We start from the raw sequence: 20,982 nt of genomic DNA, 5'->3' as shown, positions 1-20,982 counted from the left end.
CTCATACATTAGCACTCCATTACTTGTAAGGCTAGTGTAGCTAACATGTAAGAGAAGGCCAACATTAGCCTTCCGTTACCTGTTAGCTGCATTAGCCTTAAAGGACCAGTGCAAAAACGAAAGAAAACTTCAGCCGAAGCTTTGAAGTGTATCTGATGGTTTGCTAATTTCCACAAGACGCATCAATGTGTTCGGATCATATCAATCAATTAAAAGCAGCTGTAATTAAGATGTAATTAAGACATTTCATCATATAATGTCATATTATAAATGATGAACTCAACTTGGAAAAGGCAGGAAGTAAACAGCTGAGATGCTCTTCCTGTTATTGCACTGGCCGTGGATTTATAAAAATATATAAATAAATCAATGCTAATCCTCGCAGATTAGGAACGCCAAACACCAGCCTGCGAGTGCAGACCCTGGCAGACCACTGGATTATGGATCCTGGATCCAGATTATCGCTCACAGATTGCTGCTGCCAGAGCTGGTCCAATGCAAAAATGCTAACATAATGCTAACGCATTAGCTTGTGGAGCCGATGTGCAGAGCAGCAGCCAAAATAAGCTAAAAGAATCACGTTTGTTTGTGCATTTCTGAGCCAAACACTACAAACTGTTCACAAGCTGTCTGCTACAGCTAGCCCCAGCCAGTCTGTCTGTCACAGCTAGCCCCAGCCAGTCTGCTACAGCTAGCCCCAGCCAGTCTGTCTGTCACAGCTAGCCCCAGCCAGTCTGCTACAGCTAGCCCCAGCCAGTCTGTCTGTCACAGCTAGCCCCAGCCAGTCTGCTACAACTAGCCCCAGCCAGTCTGTCTGTCACAGCTAGCCCCAGCCAGTCTGCTACAGCTAGCCCCAGCCAGTCTGTCTGTCACAGCTAGCCCCAGCCAGTCTGTCTGTCACAGCTAGCCCCAGCCAGTCTGCTACAACTAGCCCCAGCCAGTCGGTCACAGCTAGCCCCTTGTCGGTCTGTCACAGCTAGCCCCAGTTAGTCTGCTACAACTAGCCCCAGCCAGTCTGTTACAGCTAGCCCCTCGTCGGCCTGTCACAGCTAGCCCCTCGTCGGCCTGTCACAGCTAGCCCCTCGTCGGCCTGTCACAGCTAGCCCCTCGTCGGCCTGTCACAGCTAGCCCCTCAGCTAGCCCCATTTGTGGAGGACACTGGTGACCCCGAGTTACAGTTTGACGAAGCTGTTTGCGGGAATGGGGACATATAAAGTCTAGACCGACCTTGACTAACCCCCTCACAACCTTACTACCCAGCGCTGTGTGTGTGTGTGTGTGTGTGTGTGTGTGTGTGTGTGTGTGTGTATACAACCTTCTTTGATATTCAGAGCCGTTCAAGCAGAATTCCGTGCGGGACATACTTTGCCTGTGGTCTTTGTGTATGTGTGTGTGTGTGTGTGCATTGCGTGCATGTCTGTGAGTCAGATTTTGTGTGTTTTGACATCACTGCTCGGAGCTTGGGGCAGGAAAAGAGAGAGACGGAGTGAGACACCGGAAAGAGGTCAAGAGAGACACAGAGTCCAGGCTCTCTGGTGTAATGCTACCTAACGAGCTTATGAGAGAGAAATGACTGCATTTAAGAAAATATTACCATGTTAACTAAACAGTAAAATGATGGAAGGGGGTAGTGACCCTGAGGAACCTTTAGAGGAACATTAGTTCGTTCCACAAAGCCAAACCCATCATCACTGCGGTCTCACCTGAAAACACATCCTGAAACGAGGCTCGGCCAGTTGCTTGAAAACAGGAGGATGACCGGTAGGCTCCCAGTGTCAGGAAACCTCTTTCCGCAAGCTCAGACTGTCCATTCACAGGCCCATCCCAGGTGTCGTGGAACCCCGCTGGGCCTGCAATGCTGCAGGAGCGCTGTCTTTGGGTCCTCCACTTGAACGACCTTTGAGCTGACCCCAGGCTTAGATCTTGGCTCGCTCGGCGGAGGCACCTAGGACTTGTGCCAGGAGAATGTGGAGGAGAGGAAAGTTGCCTAGTGGTCGTCTTCACGTAAGATGGCTGAACGGTGGGGTAGGGTTTGACCCCAGAAGAACTGCTGGAGGTCCTGCGAGGCCTCGCCCCTGGGGCCAACAGAGTCTCAGACGACCACTGGGTCAGTGACGACCCAGGCCCTTCTTCTCCCAGGCTGATGTCGTCATCTTCGCGGCGCTCCCGGTTCAGATCCAAGCTACTCACACTCTTTTGTGGAACAAAAATCACCCGACTGAGCTTAGGCCTGAGGTCTGCGAGCTGCTCGACCGAGCCGAGGCCGACTTCCAGACTCTGGGTCAAGCTCCTGATGCCGTAAAGGCATTCCTCCACCGGAGAGGACAGAGAGGAACTCCGCTCCAGACCTTCCTCTGCACTCTCGTAGGATGTGCTGGTCGTCACGGTATCCTGGATGCTGTAGTTGCTCACAGTCTTGGTGACACCACCTGGGCTGTGAAGACCACTGGGACTCTCCAGTGGTGCAGGTTCACTTTCAGTTTCTCCAGCTCCAAAGCCTCCAGAACGAGAGGGAGTCATCTGCTTACCATTAGCTTCTGCAGTACAAGATGTCTGGTCTTCATGAGGTTCATCACCAGTATCCCGGCTGTCCTCAACTTGACGCTCAGGTTCGTTCAAACCCTCGACTTCTCTGAGGTCCCCCGATCCATACATCCATCCTTGCTCCCCTACTCTGCACTCCCCTTGCTGCAGGCTGATGGTCCTCTGGATATCTGCCAGCAGGTCTTGAGCCTCAGTGGCTGAATGGAAACTGTAAAGATCTGTATCGGATCCTGATCCATCTTCTTCCACGGCATTCACTGTTGACCCTTGGCTTGCTGCCACCAGCATAACACCTTCCGGGTCGCCGTCGGGCGCGAGACCCTCCAACTCCTCGCCCGACTGGAAGCAATCAGTGCCTCTGGTCCCTGTTCCCTCGTCCAGCACATCTTCTCTTGACGCCGTCTTACGTGAGAGACCCTTCCGGATGCGGATGCTGGAGAAGACCGAACTCTTGGAGCTTTCCGCCTTGGGTTTCTTTTTGTCGCTGGACCACTTCCCGGCTTTGCCCTGGGACTTTGCCTTGCTCTTTTTTGAGCCCTCTGGGTCTCCATCGTCAATGATGACTCCATCCCTGGTGATCTCTGCCTTCTTCTGTTTGGCCTCCTGGTTGCCCATGTTCCTCAGCAGGCGAACCCCCTTTGCAATCAAGCCATGCTGAGAGCGCTCTTGCTCTGGCTTGCTCTCCCTCTGATGCTGCTGCCGCCTCTGCTGCTGCTCCCTCTCTCGGCCTCCCTCCCTCTCTAATCCCCCCCTCCCTTTCTCTCTCTCCTCACTCGGGCACAGCTGTTGCAGTGATGCAAGCCGTGATGCCAGGGCGGAAGACGGGCCTAGACCCGCCTCTCCCTCTCTTGTGCTATCTCCTGTGCTCTCTCGCTCTTCACCCCTCTCTATCTCCCTCCGTCGGCCAGCTGCCACTTCCGCTGGCTCGCAGACGGGGCTGCTGGATGAGCGAGCCAGGCGAGGATGCTCTGCTCGACCAGGTGAGGCATGGCTCTCCAGGAGCTTCTGATGAGACTCTCTTTGCAGCTGCTGGTGTTGTAGCTGCTGTTGCTGCTTTCTAATGAGGTTCGTGAGGCTGCTTTTCCTCCTCTCTCGGTCTCGCTCTCTGAACGGAGACGAGTGGAAGCTCTCCCGCAGCATAGGAAGCTGCGTCTCTATAGTCTGAATGGCCTGCATCCTGCCTCACGGAAACTGACACCTGTTAAAACACATACACTTGTTAAACCTGCGGAGGATGTGCATCCTGAAGACGACATACAAGTAGCTGTAAAGACAATGTCCAAAAGTTTTTGGACACCCCCTTCTGATGAAGGCATTCGGCTACTTTAAGTTTTAGGAAGCCCACTGCTGACACAGATGCACAACAGGACTCTCTTGGGATAAACATAAACCTATTGGCACTAAGCCTAAAGCCAGGCATAAGCTAGAGGTCTTTAAAGCCCTCTGGAATTATGGATGTTGGAGCTCTAGCCAATACTTTTGTGATGAGGTGGGGTGGTGATCATCCAAAACCCTGACCTCACCAACGCTCTAGTCACTGAATGCAATCAAATGCTCACTGCAACGCTCATCCAAACTCTAGTAGAAAGCCTTCCTCCCTGGACAGTAGAGACAGTCACTCCAAAACAGCAGGATAAACTGTTTTTTTTAATGTCCTTGATTTCAGAAGAAACAATGAATGAGCAGGTGTCCCAATACTTTTGTCCATTAATTATATATTCAAATTAAGAAATAAGAGACTTTTCAGGTCAAACACAGTTTGATACAGGTGTTAATCATGTTGCTTTAACATCTCTGTGTTGCTGTAGGACACTGAGGTATCCGAGTCTTCTACAATGCTGTCGTAAGAGACTACTACTGACCTGGACTCTGGCTCGGATTTGCACAGCAGAGATGAGGTCTGTACTGCCCTTTATCTTTTTCTACCTTTAGAACAGAAAGACACAAAAGTCCTGTGTGTAAAGCTTCAGCAAACAGCATCATGAATACAAACCCATCTGTAATAATAATAATAATAATAATCAGAATTAGTATAATAACATTTACATTTAGGGCATTTAACTGATGTTCTTAACCAGAGCGACTTACAAGGTTACTCGTATTACAGAGGTGGGCCAATGTAGTGTTAGGAGTCTTGCCCAAGCACTCTTATTGGTGTAGTGCAGCATAGTCATCCAGGTCGGGAATCGAACCCCAGTCTCAGATAAATCATTTATACTGTACAGTACACTGAAAATGCTATGGCACCCCTAAAGCAGAGAGGGTTGAGGGCCTTGCACAAGATCCCAACACCAGCAGCTTAGGGGACCTGGGTATTGAACCCATAGTGCTATAATCAATAACCTAGTGCCCTACTCCCGGAGTACATGATATTTCCTGGGTGTAATCGGAGTGTGAGGGCAATGAGACAGTGATGTCCCCATGCAATTTACAGGATCAGGGCTGATCCCAGCATATTTGAATGGAACACTGAGATGCAGTGTCTGCACAGTATCATGTGAGCTGCCAGGCTGCTCTCAGACTCCTGCATTGATGTCACTGAAGTCCTGCACTGATGTCACCCCCCCCCCCCCCCCTTACACAAAATTAATCATCCAAGCCATGTCTGGTACCTGAAAGGTGCTTCTTTAGTTTTACATTGGAGCTATGAGGCTAATGCAGCTAAAGCTAATGTGCGCCAATTAGCATTTGGCTAACTGAATCCATAAGTCATTTTACATTACATAAGGATTCTCTGATAGACTTGATTATGTGGTTTCTGACACTGTTTGACACTGTTAGCTACACTATATGGACAAAAGTACTGGGACACCGAATCGCTCATTGTTCCTTCCAAAATCGAGGGGGGAAAAAAGTTACTGTCCAAGGAGGAAGGCTTTGTACTAGATTTTGGAGGAGCACTGCTGTGAGGATTTGATTGCATTCAGCGACAAGAGCGTTAATGAGGTTGATTAATCAGGATGTTGAATGATCACTACTTCATCTCATCCCAAAAAGTATTTGATGGAGCACCAACCATCATTCCTGAGAGCACAGCTAGTTCCACTGCTCCACAGCTCAATGCTGGGGGGCTTTATACCCCAGGTGCCCACAGGTTCATGATGTTTATCTGCTCCAGAGAGTCCTATTCTATTGGCAGTACTTCTCTACAGCGACTAGACAAGCTGTGTTTGTGCAGATCTGTGCCGACAATGGGTGCAACTTTAAGTAAGGGTGTCCACAAACAATTGGACACAGTGTAGGTGCCATGAACGATACAACACTGATCTAGAACTGAAATTAACCTCGACTGCAAAAGCCAGTCTGTACCGAAAGGAGTATCACATGCTCACGCTTTCAGCAACACGCCACCACAGCGCATCATCTCTCCACAAGCAAGCCCTAATACCAGCCAACGCGGGGCAGGCGGACCTACCACATCCAGGATTAACAGCAACAGCAAAATCCAACAGGTCAGACACATGGAGACTGAGTGCTGCTTTAAGAAGTCAGTAAATCAACTCACCTCTTTAAAGAGCTGACCGGACCTCCAGCCCAGAGACGGAGAGCGAGAGAGACGGGGTGTGGACAGAAAGAGAGAAAGTTCCAGAGTACGTGATTTGTAATGGTATCTGCGGTAAAACTGGAAACAAATAAGTTTTTGTGATCTTCCTCATGCTCATCATCTTCCTCAGTCACATGAAGGAAAGCTTCACATCACATGGTCTCTCCTGTTGCATGCTGCCAATAGACTTATACTCACACTCTCTCTCTCTCTCTCTCTCTCGCTCTCTCTCACACACACACAGAGAAAATCCAATGAATACTTAAACCCATGTCTACCTGTAATTAACTCTATATAACATCAGAATAAACTCAAATAAACAAAGTCAGTGGTCAGTGAGTGTCTACCTGTAATTAACTCTATATAACATCAGAATAAACTCAAATAAACAAAGTCAGTGGTCAGTGAGTGTCTACCTGTAATTAACTCTATATAACAGTAGAATAAACTCAAATAAACAAAGTCAGTGGTCAGTGAGTGTCTACCTGTAATTAACTCTATATAACATTAAAATAAACCCAAATAAACAAAGTCAGTGGTCAGTGAGAGCGTCTACCTGTAATTAACTCTATATAACATTAGAATAAACCCAAATAAACAAAGTGGTCAGTGAGTGTCTACCTGTAATTAACTCTATATAACATTAGAATAAACCCAAATAAACAAAGTAAGTGGTCAGTGAGTGTCTACCTGTAATTAACTCTATATAACATTAGAATAAACCCAAATAAACATAAAGTCAGTGGTCAGTGAGTGTCTACCTGTAATTAACTCTATATAACATTAGAATAAACCCAAATAAACATAAAGTAAGTGGTCAGTGAGTGTGTAGGGTGTGAACTGGAAGGTCTGGTCTTCATATACGAGAGAGCAGTCACAATATGAACACCACGCAGCCCGACTGTCAGTACAGGTGTTCCATATTTCGTATTTCTTTGCAAATGAAAATGGAATTGTCTCATAAATGCCAGAAATAGAAACACAACGTTTTTTTATTTTTAAAAAAGTGACATTTATTTAGAGAAAACGAGTACTGGATAAAAATGCCTCTTCGCTGAGTCGCATTCCGGACAACATTCGACACGAACAGCTCATTTCAGTCTGAAAATCCACCGTTACACTCCGCTAGGTACCATAACACGGCCGTTTCAGACAAAAACAGAAATGCAGCCACTAACGAAACAGCTCACAGAAGCGCCACCGCAGCAGGATCTCATAGGGGATCGAGGAGATACCGGGCCGTCGCCCGCTGTAAAGCAAAGTGTAAAGCAAAATGAACCGCAACAGCATTTTAGCTGTAAAGTCGCTTGGATCGCGGGTGACCGGATGGACTGCGCATGGTAGATGTTAGAGGAGACGGATTTATTGAAGTTCTTGATGGTCCAGGAGGTGCAAAATGACATTTCTCCAGAGCAGTCTGACCAAATCTGCTCACATCCAGGTTAGATTTAAAACACTGTTGCCTGTTTGTAGCAACTGTTGCCTGTTTGTAATTGCATTTATGATCTATTTAAGGTCCAGTGTCCTGGAAACTGTCTGCTGGAGAACATCATGCTTTTCTCAGAAGTCTCAGAACATGAGCAGATCAACCAGCAACTAGAAGGGGGTTCGAGTTCTGGGTTACAGAACCTTACTAGACACCTATTAGTGATACGGTCACGTCATAGAGTCTACTAAACTAAAGGTTGTCTGCCTATTGTGAATCTGTCCTGCCGGATCACTTTGTGTCCAACAGGGGGCGCTGCTGCTCCGCTGACTTTATGCTGCCAGAACTGGGGCTGTTCTTATTCTGTCTGGACTTAATCTGGTTGAGAGATGATATAATACAACTAATAATGCTGGTCTGGTTTAGGCTAACTGCTAAAGGCCCTACAATTAGGATGCCATGGAGGCCATGTAGTGGAAAGCAACCATCCAATGATTAGCTACCCCCACTTGAAGAATGCGGGAGCGGTCTGAACTGGAACCAAAAAACAAAAAAATAACAGTCCAGGGAAAGGGCTACGAAACCTGTTGAGCGAAGAGAACCACGGCAAAGCGAACCGAATCAAATTTGGACCCACAACATCAACACCAGCATAATCAACGTCATCTTTTTAAATACGTCATCGCACGTCGCTAAAGAGATATAATGATATGAAATAATAATAATATTATTATTACAAAACATGTCCTTAACAGGCCCCTTGTGGTCAGTGTTCAAGCAAGCACAAAGAAAAGGCCCAATAAAGTACAAACAACGGAATCGCCAATATGCACTCAATACCGCAAGAACAGCCATTGAATTACTTGTAGCACTTGTAACAAAATCATGTAAACAACACTCACGGCCTACCAGAGCTCAGAGCTCTGAGGAAGAAATCGCCAATAGTCCTTCACCCACCCAACAGGAGAAGCTAGGACTGTAAGACTGGCTGTTCAACTGTGGTTTACATTATACAGAAGAACATTCATATACCCACATCTTACAGACATGTAAGACCTTGGTTGCAACACGTTCACAGAAAAAAAACAGCCAAAGTTTAAGTACAAATAAGTCACTTCAACTGTAGGTGTACATACACGCAGGGGCGCCGCGGGAGGTGGGGGGAGTGGGGGTCGATGGTTAGGATGATTCTCAGGGCCCGTGACTGACAGGGGCCTTAAAAAAATGTATTAATTGGGTATTTTGGCAGAATTGTAAGAGTTTTGAGGCCCAGTGTGATATCTTTTCATGGGGCCCAAAATCCCTGGCAGCGCCCCTGCATATCCCGCAAGTAGTTAAAGTTAAGTAGTTTAATCTGCATTTTTTTTTTTTATTGTTTCAAGTCTTTTCTTCTTAATTTTTTAAGAATAACATCTGAAACTGTCCATTTTCAACCCTGAAATTTACATTTTGTTCAGTAAGAGATTCCTAGATTACGTCTACGGCCTCTTTCAACGTATTTCACAGATGACCCAGGAGATGCTGAGTATATGGCATCCGACCACATATGCATCCCAGGCTTCCTAGGAGGTACTTGTCCCCATCTTCTACAAGGAACTCACGACAATTGCACTTGTTCAAGGCAAAGTCTTTTTGAAGCCCTTTTCCTTAATTACACTTTGTCCACTGCTGAGGAGTAACCTGAGGTTGGAACACCTGCCCAGAAGCTCAACCCCATCTTTGTTCTCCCACTGATCAACTTTAGGGCAAGGGTAAACCTGAACCGTGTGGAAGGTCTCCAAGCCACCTCCATTCAGCGGCTAAATCCACCGGTTGGATCTAGTCGCACTTTTTCCACGTTAACCAAGTGTGGCTGCTGGCTCCGCTATGTGGAGTCTCTGGGTATGCTCCTGTGGAAGCGGACCGACTGCCTCTGCAGAAAGCTTTGCTTGCTCCTCTGCTCATCCCAGCGGCAGAGCAGGATCATCTTGAACGTTCTCCGGAAGGTCTTGTTGCACAGCGCGTAGCACATGGGGTTTACGGTGCTGTTGACGTAGCAGAGCCAGTAGCCCAGAGCCCACAGAGATTCTGGGATGCAGCCGTTACAGAAAGTGTTGACCAGCACCATGATGTTGTAAGGCGTCCAGGTTATGATGAAAGCGAAGAGGATGGCGCTAAGAGTCTGGGCTGCTTTCTTCTCTTTAATCAGCGACATGCGCTTCCGTTTGGTGATCTGGGTCCTCGCCCGAGCAGCGAACCGCTTCGCCAGCGCTGCCTCTTTGAACGTTATGGGCGCAGAAGGGGATTTCATTGCGGTGCTGGCAGCGGACGGGTCTATGCTAGTGGGCGTAGCCTCAATGGCAGGCATAGACTGCACTTTGGCGATGTTGGTGGCAAAGCGCTTGTTGCCGTTGCTGACGGAGCGGGAAAGGCTGTCGCTCTTGCCATCTTCTCTGCTCCCACGCAGCGGGTCTTCCTCGGAGGCAGCGTCCAAATCCTCGCAGGATGTGACCTGGGAGTTCACAGCGGCTCTCATGCCAGGTAGGTTGAGGACGATTGAAAAGATGGCACGGGCAGCTGACGGGGCGCTTTCCTCGTCGTCGGAAGACCCGGAATGATCGGCGGAAAGTCCCGCGTCATTGTTGTTCCAGCTGTCGCAGCTGCTCCGGTCCTCTGTGGCCCTGCTGTGGGTTCCGGCTGCCCCTGCTCCACCAGGCCTCCAGTTCCAACAGCGGAAGCGGCCAGTGAGCAAGGAGCGCCGTCTCTGGACGGGACGGCCCAGCTCGAAGCTGCTGCAACTCCTGGAGCTTCCCCTCGTGGCATGGAGGTGGAAATGAGGTCTCTCCTGGACTCCCAGTCGTCCTCCTGAGCCTTGCAGTCCCGCCAGCTCTCGGGAGCGATTCTCAGTCTCTTTATAAATCCTCCAGTACAGCACGCTCATAATAGTCACGGGCAGGTAAAAGGCTGCCATGGCTGTACAGAACGTAATAATTGGCTCGGACAGGAACTGGATGTAGCACTTGTCGGGCGGAACCGTCCTCTCCCCGACAAAATACTGCCAGAACAGGATTGCTGGCGCCCAGAGGATCAGCGACACAAGCCAGGCCAGTCCGATCATCACCCCCGCCCGTCTGGTGGTACGTTTGGCGCGATACGTCAGTGGCCTCGTTATGGAGAAGTACCGATCGAAGCTGATCACCAGCAAGTTCATGACGGACGCATTGCTGGCCACATAGTCTACAGCCAGCCAGAGATCGCATGCCCAGTTGCCCATGGCCCACTGCCCCATCACGATGTACGCAGTGTACAGGTTCATGGAGATGACCCCGATAATGAGGTCAGCGAAGGCCAGACTGAGCAAGAAGTAGTTGTTGACAGTTTTGAGCTGCCGGTTGACCTTAAAAGACACCATGACCAGGATGTTGCCTATGATGGTGATCAGCGAGAGCAGTCCTGTGAAAAGCACAATGAGGATGACCTGCCACAGAGAGTGGCCGCCCAAAGGGTCATACTCGCGACTTTCGACCTTAGGGTCGCTTCTGTTGATCCCGTAAATGGCACTGAGGTTCAGAGCGCCTTGCAGGAAAGAGGCGTTGGAGTCATCCATGCTCTGAAGCAGTGGCCATGGAGAGGACTGCGGGTAAACGGGTGGTCCCAGGGTGCTGGAGGGAACATACTGGCCAGGCTCTGCGCTGTTGGAGTCCATCATGCAGTCCAGGCATATTCTGGAAAAAGAGAAAAGGCAGGAATAAGAGAAAAGCAGATGATGAAGGCCACTAGAGGGTGCTATCCACCTATACATCTGGATACAGAACCTAAAATGATTATGTGAATATGATGAAGTTTCTCAAAACCATGGCCACAACAGCAAGGTTATCAGGCTGTCCTGCTTTCTAAAAGTTCCCTGCCTGTGTTCAGAGCTAACCACGTCTCCATGTAAAGCATGCAGTGCTCCAAATGTGCAGACGCACTTGTTCCAAAACAGTTTGTACGCCAGAACAATGCCTTCAGACGCTAGTCGGACTCGTTCGGTATTCTCTAGCACTTATCATATTGAAACACAGGCTCGTTCAGAGATTTCAACACAATTCCCCACACGCAGACAGCTGCTGCATGCTCCAGCTTGGCCATTCACAGTGTTGCTGGAGACGCTTCCTTTGGAAGAACACCAGCTATGTGCGAAAGTGCTGCAGAGATAGCCTTCTGACAGACAGTCTGAGAGTTAACAGGCAGACAGAATGAGAATGGCCACCGTTCAACAACAGACCAGGCAGACAGGACGTGTCTTTATTGAAATTCGGGGACAGAGGAAGACACACCGCAGGCCTTTCACAGCCTCTGGATGAGCTCACACACAAAGGTTTGTTCTATAAGCAAATACAGATATTTCTCCACAGATTGGACAAAAGTATTGGGACATCTACACATTCCACCTACAGCAGCTTTTATATGACCTCCAATTCTAAACCTACAGGCATTAATATGGAGCTGCTCCCCCTTTGCTCTAAGCTCTACCAGCAGCAGCAGGTCTGGAGCTCTGCTGCAGTTACTGAGTCAGTTGGAGGCTTTTCTGCTCTCTGCTCTGAGCTCAGCACTCGGCCCTGACCCCGCTCTGTAACTTTACGTGGTCTGACAGACACTCGGTGGACACTGAGCTGCTCTCTGTGAGCTGTTCCTCCTAAACTCTTCCACTGTTCAATAATAATAACACCACTCACAGCTGATGGAGGAAGATCTAGGAGGGAAGGTCTAAATTTCACCAGCTGACTTGTTGTTGGTGCAGCGGTGTCTCCTATTACATACAGAACCACGCTGGAGTTCAGTGAGCTCTTCAGAACCTCCCGCTCTTTCACTGATGTGTGGAAGAAAGGCAGACTGCAGGGCTAGAGGGGTGATTTTATACACCTAAGGCAAAGGGACTGAATACAGACACCTGAATTCAGTGTTTAAGAAGTGTGTCCCAATACTTCAGTCCGTTTAGTGGAGATGTGTTTACGTAGCCATACGCAATATTGATTTGTATAGTGTAATTTTACACACACACACACACACACATATATATATATATATATATATATATATATATATATATATATATATATATATAATATTACACTGTTTACTGTATGTGTACTCCATTTGCAGCCGGCACTTTAAATCTCTCAGCAGAACAAGAACAGTTAGTCCTTCCTGTCGCTGTACGCAAGGTGCTGCATTACAACAGGATGACAGCCGCTGTAGTTAATAACCTCAGTTCTCAGGGTATGGTACATCATCTGCATTGTGTTATTTATGAAGACTCTCTTCTACACCCCTGTTACATACTGCTTTCATCTAAACTGTTTATACTGCTACAAGCTCACGATCGCTACAGTTGCACATGTGGCTCTTTATTCCTTCTTTACATTTTCATTTTTTACTGTATTTCCATTTATGATTTCTCTACCTCTGTACCTGTGCAAATCAGTTCAGTTCAGTTAAATGTAAATATACTTTTAAAAACAACTGTTACTGTTCAGTGCAGTAATGAGTTTAGCAGCTAGTGCTCAGGTAGAGAGAATAGTACACAGCTCCAGTGTACAGAGAGCTCCTTCCCTGGACAGTAGAGACAGTTACCATAACAAAAGCTGGATAAACATGTATATACACTTTATGTATATACACACACATACATAATATGCACTATAATGACAAAAGTAATGGGACACCTGCTCACTCACTATTCGGTTCTGTACATTAGCAGTGTTTTACACAGTTTCTCCACAAAGCCAGAATACATTTGTCTTAAAACTGTATAAAAGCACACACACACACACACACACACACACACACACACACACACGTTAATCTCAGACGGAGGTTGAGAATAGAATGTAACTGGACCTGATACAAGTACGGACCAACGCTTCGTCCTTTAAAAACACTGTCTCCCAAATAAGGGTTTAATAGAAAACCCCATACATATCTCTCTCTCTCTCTCTCTCTCTCTCTCTCTCTCTCTCTCTCTCTCTCTCTCTCTCTCTCTCTCTCTCTCTCTCTCTCTCTCTCTCTCTCTCTCTCTCTCTCTCTCTCTGCAGATCAGGAGAAATTATGGATTGAAGCAGCTCTAGCAAGGATCTGAATCGGGAAAGCTGCAGCCAATAAACACCATCAATGGGTTCAGGTGAACAGACGAGGTAAGCTTTGCTAAATATAGGCAGCAGACAAAGATTTAGCAAAGGTTTTAGAAATCACTCCTTTTTTATTTATTACTACCTTATTACAAATGTGGAAATTTAGAACCAGGTTAGAACGTGGTTATTCAAACCACAGACCTCATTCAGTCTGGTCTGCTCTTGATCGTTGAAGTCAGAGGTGAAGATCACCATGGCCAGATCCAAAGAGCTCTCTGAGGCCTTCAAAGAGGGAAAGAGGGGTTGTAAGACCTCAGAACACAACAAAATCAGGCGTTCCACTAGCCCAGAGCCACTAGCCAAGAGCCACTAGCCCAGAGCCACTAGCCAAGAGCCACTAGCCCAGAGCCACTAGCCCAGAGCCACTAGCCAAGTTCCGCCCAAGAGCAGACCATGGGAGGTAAGCAAAACCAACTACTGGCTGACCGTCTCCTCCCTCTTTAGCCATAAAATCCTTCCTCTAACCTTCAAAACCCTACATGATCTTGCCTCTTCCTACCTTAGTGAGCTTATTCATCCATACCGTCCTTCTCGCACCTTCAGCTCTTCAGCTTCTCGACTTCTGGCCGTCATGGAATGAAATGAACATCTATGGCTGGCAGATCGTACAGTGTCACTGCTTCTTGCTTCTGGAATTCTTTGTGACAGTCTCTGTGTGATGGTTCAACTCTCTCCACCTTCTAAACTCATCTGAAAACTTCTTTAAAAAAAATATTATCCTTCATATTGTTGTGTTTTTTTTCCCCCTTCATGGGGGTCCTAATTATATATATAGTTGGCTGTAGTGTGCTTTACCAGTGACCTCTGGAGTTCAGCCTCATCTGCTTCAGTTTAAGTAAGAAAAGGCTGAGGCTTGGCTCCGCGAGTGGAAAGAAGGGAGGACTCGGTTTAATTAGCTGTGGGATTCTAATGCCAAGTCGCCGGACAGGCTGTGAAAGGGAGTGATTAGTGAAAGCCGAGGGAGGAGATATATATATATATATATATATATATATATATATATATATATATATATATATATATATATATATATACACACACACACACACACACACACACACACACACACACACAGAACAGGAGGAAGGGAAGAGAATTAGAGATCAGCCACATTCTCCAGTGTTTAAATAACACTAAACTTGGGGCGTCTACAAGCCAGTCTACAAGCTGACCAATCCTACATGTCCCCACCACACATCATTCCCACCCCAGCAAACATGTACACAAACGTATCCCCGACCCACTATATATGTTCGAATATTTGTGGACACCCCCTGTAACGAATGCAATCAGCTAATGGCCAGCTTTAAGGTGTTCCCATTGCTGTCACAGATGTGCAAACGCACACACACAGCTCATCCAGTCCCCATAGAGAAGTACTGCCAGCAGAATAGGACTCTATGGAGCAGATAAACAACATGAACCTATTGGCACCATGCTGCCTAATGCCAGGCGTGGGCTAGTAGAGGGGTGTTAAGCCCCCCAGCATTGAGCTGTGGAGGAGTGGAGGAACTGTGATGTTTTAGAGATGTTCTGACCTAGTCATCGTCTAGAACATCAGATCAGACAGGTCTTGTGGAAGGTTTCCAGTATGCAGTGGTCAGTACCTACCGAAAGTACTCCAAGGAAGGACAACCAGTGAACCCAAGGTCACGGGCACTAAAGGCTCAATGATGTTCATGGAGGTCCTACCTCAGAAATTACAAGACTTAAAGAAGCTGCCACTAATGTCTTGGTGCCACTGGTCAGATCCGTTGTGGCGGCACATGGGTGATCCTTATATACACACACACACACACACACACACACACACACACACACATACAGAGAGAGAGACAACTACAGTATTTGATCCAGACTCAGTGTGTGTTTGAGTTCTGTCTGCTACTCTAATCCCACCAGCGTAGACCTGTGATGGAAAACACACCCACCCACACACCCCCACACACCCACCCACAGACAGAGAGGGGGGGGGGGGGGGGGGGGGGGGGGGCGGACGGGCCCGGGCGGGAAGGATCTGTGGGAATCACCTGAAATCGCTCTGACATTTCCCAAGATTCTGGATTTCAATCAGGATTGGAATCCTCCGGCTGAGTGGATGGACGGTTGCTATAGTAACCGGTGGCGGTTCTGCATCTACTAAGCTGTGTAGAGGCCAGGAAACTCAGACTTACAAGTGTGCACGCATGCACGCACACACACACACACACTCACAAACACACACAAACACAACCCAGCACGAAGCCTTTGATGACAGGCGCGTGAACCAAATGAACATCTGGAGTTCACATGCATGCATGAGCATGAAAACACACACACACACACTTTCAAAGCTCTCCTCCAAATCCCCTACAGCAATGTCATGCAGCACTGAGCATCCAGCACTGAAACAACGGTTCTGTTCAGTTAAACACAATCAGAACGTTCATCATTACACATCAAGAACCGTGGAGGTGTTCATCAGCACAAACGCACACAGCGGCTAATTCTCAGAGCAGGACCAAGCCTCGTCTCTGCAGCCACTGTGATGTTCTAGACAATGACTGGGTCAGAACATCTCCAAACCATCAGGCAGGTCTTCTGAGGTGTTCCCGGTATGCAGTGGTCAGCACCTACCAAAAGTGCTCCAAAGGAGGACAGCCAGTGAGCTGGTGACCGGGTCATGGGCACCCAAGGCTCACTGATGCTCATGGAGGCCCCGCCCACCTTACAACTTATTGGGCTTTAGGTTTTGGTGCCAGAGACCACAGGATGCCTTCAGAGGTCTTGTGGACCCATGGTGAGGATGAGGTCAGGACATCTGATGATCACCACCCCACCTTACCCCCAACTCCCCAACTTCTCCCATGCCTTGATGGGTCAGAGCTGTTTTGGCAACATAAGGGGGAGCTACACAGTATTAGACAGGTGGTTTTAATGTTATGGCTGCTGCATGTGTGCGCGCGCCTGAACGGGACTGTGTATTTGGTGCTACCCCTTGCTGTGCTATGTAGCCTGTAGGCCTGTCTGTGTGTGTGTGTGTCTGTGTGTGTGTGTGTGTGTGTGTGTGTGTGTGTGTGTGTAAAGATGGTGTAAATGTCAGAATGTTGAGTTTTCCTCAGTGTTGGAGTTGAAAGCAGGATCACCCATGCTCTCTCTTGCTCTCTGCTCCAGGCATTATGAGCCACCAAAATGTCAACATTTCAATATGAGCAGCGCACACACACACACACACACACACACACACACACACACACACACACACACACACACACACACACACCTGATCAATAGCGCTCATCACAACTCTGCAGGTCATGCAACCAGGATGGGCCAGAACAGCCTCTGCTCACTGGCCACTTTATTGGAAACACCTAACGTGCAGTTCCACTCACTGGCCACTTTATTGGAAACACCTAACATGCAGTTCCACTCACTGGCCACTTTATTGGAAACACCTAACGTGCTCCCACTCACTGGCCACTTTATTAGAAACACCTACATTGTGCTTCCACTCACTGGCCACTTTATTGGAAACACCTAACGTGCAGTTCCACTCACTGGCCACTTTATTGGAAACACCTAACATACAGTTCCACTCACTGGCCACTTTATTGGAAACACCTAACATACAGTTCCACTCACTGGCCACTTTATTGGAAACACCTAACGTGCCGTTCCGCTCACTGGCCACTTCATTAGAAACCCCTACCTTGTGCTTCCGCTCACTGGCCACTTTATTAGAAACCCCTACCTTGTGCTTCCACTCATTGGCCACTTTATTAGAAACCCCTACCTTGTGCTTCCACTCATTGGCCACTTTATTAGAAACCCTGGGTGGTGGCCTATTCTCAGCAACAGGGACACTGCCATGCTAGTGTTTATGGTGTTCATGTGTGTGTGCCGCTGGTAGACGGGGTCCCAGCATCTCTGCTACATTGTAAAGGGGTCCACCGTCCAAATGTATCCAGACATGAGTGGCTCAGTGGTCAGAAACTGACCACTATTGAAGGGCTAGAGGTAAACTGTGCATGGGCTATAGTCTGTATAGGTGGGACAACAAGGGAGGGGGTCTAATAAGAAACTGGTGTGACCGCGGTGGTCATCAGCTGGAATCAAACGCACGGCCTCTTCAGCCTCCTGAGCGTTTCCACACTGCTGCACTAATGCTTTCTATCTCGCCTCTCGCACGCCCTGTCCTGTGCTGAAGGGGGCTAATGAACTCTCCTGTACTGCGGGTCCCGCTGCACGAGACTGGACCTAAGCCAAAGTCTAGCAGGTACTAGATCACAGGATATACAGGGTGGCTACAGAACCATGTCCAAATGTTTGTGGACACCCCTTCTAATGAGTGCATTCAGCTACTTCAAGTTGCACCCATTGCTGACACAGATGTGAAAATGCACACACACACATGCAGCGTATCCAGCCCCAGATGAGAAGTACTGCCAATAGAATAGGACTTTCTGGAGTAGATAAACATCATGAAGTCATTGGCACCATGCTGCCTAATGCCAGGCGTGGGCTAGAGGGGTATTACGCCGCTGCCCCCCGGGGAGCTGTATTCTCCGAAATGATGGTTAGTGCTCAATCCAATACTTTTGTGGAGAAGTTGGGGAGTTGGGGGGTAAGGTGGGGTGGTGATCATCAGACGTCCTGACCTCATCCTCACCTTTTAGCTAAATGCAATCAAATCCTCACAGCAATGCTTTGGCAAAACGTAGTAGACAGCCTTCTTCCCTGGACAGTAGAGACACCGCCTGAAGCAGGAGAAACGTTTTCTGACCCTTGATTTCAGCTGGAACAATGAATGAGCAGGTGTCTCAATACTTTTGTCTTCATGTTCTGTCCATACAGTGTATATAAACGCAGGCCTTAACCAGTTCCTCAAGTGCTGAGTGGAATGTAATCAGCCAGCCATACTTCCAGGACCTCCCAACCACCCATTTTCTGCGTAACCGTCCCACGTTCCCTCGAATGTTTACAGCCATGTGGGCTTGAGCTTCTCTCCCCGCTCTCCCTCCCCATTCCACAGGCCAGATTTGACTTAACCCTCCATCCTCCTCCGGCCCCTCCAGCAACTCCCATTGACCTGAGCTGACATTTGATTGCTGGTGCCTGCTCGTGTGAATTGGGTTCGAATGGAATCAATACCTATATTCTGCTCTTCATACCAATCGCTTTCATTCCATCATTCCTGCACCTTGCTGTCGACTCCGGAGAGCGTGAAGGGGGGGCTGCATAACAGCAGACCACCCAAAGGCTGGAAAGGTCTTGAGTAAAAGGTCTTGAGTAAAGTGGAGCAGGAGGCGCTGGAAAACTGCTGCTGCCCATGGATCTGAAAGTTCCCGGTCAAGTGTTTATGCAGTGGAACTGTGAGGAGCGTGAAAGGAGCAGGCTTTCGCACTTCAGCTGAACATCCCGAGCTCTTCAGCGCCACCAGTGAAGGCAGGCAAACGGGCTAATGACTGGCTCTCATCCGCAACCCATGACTAGCAACATACACTTCACTGAAGACCAATCATCTCCAACCAGGGGCCTCACATATCCAGCAGATTCCCTCCTCAAACCACAAAGGACGGTCAGATACCTCAATCCAGCGCAACGCTGACGAAGCTGACCAGTCAATAACCAACGACCATTCTCATCCATTATTTACCCTTACACATTATCATCTAGCTGATGTGTTTCCAGACACAGCCCCTCTGGAAAGACCTGAGGCAACATCAGGACTTGCTCTGGCTGTTGCTGAAGGTCAGAACCGGAGTGGTCATCAGCCAGAGCTGTAGAGCTGCACCGCCGTCCAGAAAGCAGTAAAATAAAAGCTGTACAGCGAAAGAGTAACATATAAAACTCGGGTCAATTCCCTGGATCTGGAGCAGATCAACATCATGAACCTATTGGCACCATGCTGCCTAATGCCAGGTGTGGGCTAGAAGGGGTATAAAGCCCCCCAGCATTGAGGAGCTGTGGAGCAGTGGAAGAACTGTGTTCTCTGGAATGATGGGGGTGGAGCTCCATCCAGTACTTTTGGGATGAGTTGGGGATGATGAGGTGAAGTGGTGATCATCATCATCATCATCATCATTATCCAATATCCTGACCTCACTAGCGCTGCTCTTGTTGCTAAATGCAATCAAATCCTCACAGCAATGCTTTACTCCAAAGTCTAGCATAGATAGTCCAACAAAAGCAGGACAAACCCTTTTGTTTATTTTTTTTAAAAACAATGAATGAGCGGGTGTCCCAATACTTTTGTCCATATAGTGTATAGATGAAGTGAACAGCAATACTATTCATATTTCAATTCTCAGTAATTAATCAACATCAAATGAAATGGACAGATGTGTCGATAGTAAACACGGCCTCAGTATTGCTGGTCCGCTGCTAGTTCTGGCCAGGCTGTCCGCACTATCCTCCAGCGCTCTGCTCCCTCGCTCCTGCAGGCAGTTGTAAGCTGACGGAGGTAGACGCAAAGCAGCGAAGAAAACAGACTCCCTGATACAACAGGAATCTGGCAATTCAATAGCATGAAGCAGAGCAGATGCCGCGGATAATGACCCAAACGATATTAATGCAGTCAGCATCCAGGAGTGGGGGGGGGGCAAACATTTCTTGCAACGAGATTCGGATGATCGACCCAACGTGTGCGTGTTTGCGTATCAACCCATGCTAGTGTAAGTAATACCCCACTGCTGGCCAGGCTGGGGTATCTATCTCAGATTCGGGCAGTAGCCACGGCCCCTGGGCATTGCCATATCCAGTCTCCCAGCGAACACTGAATAATTGACCTGTCTGCTTTGGCCCTCAGGGTCCACACGCAGCAGAGGTGAGGGCAATGCCGGTCTAAAGGTGTCGGGTCAGGTGCTGGGTCGCATCAGAATCAGAATCTGTGGACTTCAGTAGACTTGTCTGAAGAACCACCAGAACTCCAAACTTGAAGCCTTGAGCCGCTATCCTGCCCACCCTGTTTCACCCTGGACCCCACAGGACTGACCACCACAGAGCAGGACGTATATTTGGGTGGTGGGTCAGTCTCAGCACTGCAGTGGTGGAGGCGGCGGGTGTGTTAGTGTGTGCTGGGCTGAGTGGTAATGTCCAGCCATCAGCACCCTGTGGGCAGCATGCTGTGGGCACCTATGAATGACTAGAAGATGACCAACACATGCCGTGCAGCAGCAGATCAGAGCTTGAGACTTGACCTTTATCTACGAGGTGGACCAGCTAGGTAGGAGTGTCTAGTGGACAGTGAGTGGACACTGTTGTGTCCGATACACTCGTACCAGCACTGCAACACACTTGACACCACCGTGTGTCACTGCAGTGCTGAGAATGAC

General features: G+C 48.3%; 2 protein-coding genes and 1 long non-coding RNA gene across 8 annotated transcripts in view; 1 reads left to right on the top strand and 2 right to left on the bottom strand.

Moving 5' to 3' along the window:
- Nucleotides 1–6,107, bottom strand: part of fmn2a (formin 2a) — a 41,388-nt gene extending 35,281 nt beyond the window's left edge. The window contains exons 1-3 of the mRNA XM_072690063.1: nt 6,050–6,107; nt 4,407–4,470; nt 1,704–3,742 (exon numbers count right to left, since the gene is read on the bottom strand). Of these exons, the coding sequence (XP_072546164.1) occupies nt 1,704–3,720 (2,017 nt within the window). The 5' untranslated portion in view covers nt 3,721–3,742; nt 4,407–4,470; nt 6,050–6,107. The remainder of the gene's footprint in view (nt 1–1,703; nt 3,743–4,406; nt 4,471–6,049) is intronic.
- On the top strand, nt 3,417–20,935 carry LOC140564516 (uncharacterized). Of its 2 annotated transcripts, none has more exons than XR_011980536.1 (4): nt 3,417–3,524; nt 4,353–4,442; nt 13,571–13,669; nt 20,457–20,935. It is a non-coding gene; the product is annotated as an uncharacterized lncRNA (long non-coding RNA). The 2 variants fall into 2 exon arrangements; XR_011980535.1 differs by lacking the exon at nt 20,457–20,935 and adding an exon at nt 14,210–14,333.
- The window catches only part of chrm3a (cholinergic receptor, muscarinic 3a), a 104,749-nt gene continuing 90,842 nt past the window's right edge, over nt 7,076–20,982 (bottom strand). For all 5 annotated transcript variants that reach the window (XM_072690065.1, XM_072690067.1, XM_072690066.1 and 2 more), the window contains one exon: nt 7,076–11,218. In XM_072690065.1, coding sequence (XP_072546166.1) covers nt 9,379–11,202 — 1,824 coding nt within the window. In that variant the 5' untranslated portion in view covers nt 11,203–11,218 and the 3' untranslated portion in view covers nt 7,076–9,378. The remainder of the gene's footprint in view (nt 11,219–20,982) is intronic.

The sequence above is a fragment of the Salminus brasiliensis genome, chromosome 10, assembly GCF_030463535.1.
Source record: "Salminus brasiliensis chromosome 10, fSalBra1.hap2, whole genome shotgun sequence".
Classification (NCBI taxonomy): Eukaryota; Metazoa; Chordata; class Actinopteri; order Characiformes; family Bryconidae; genus Salminus; species Salminus brasiliensis.
This window is presented reverse-complemented; position numbering and strand designations above follow the sequence as displayed.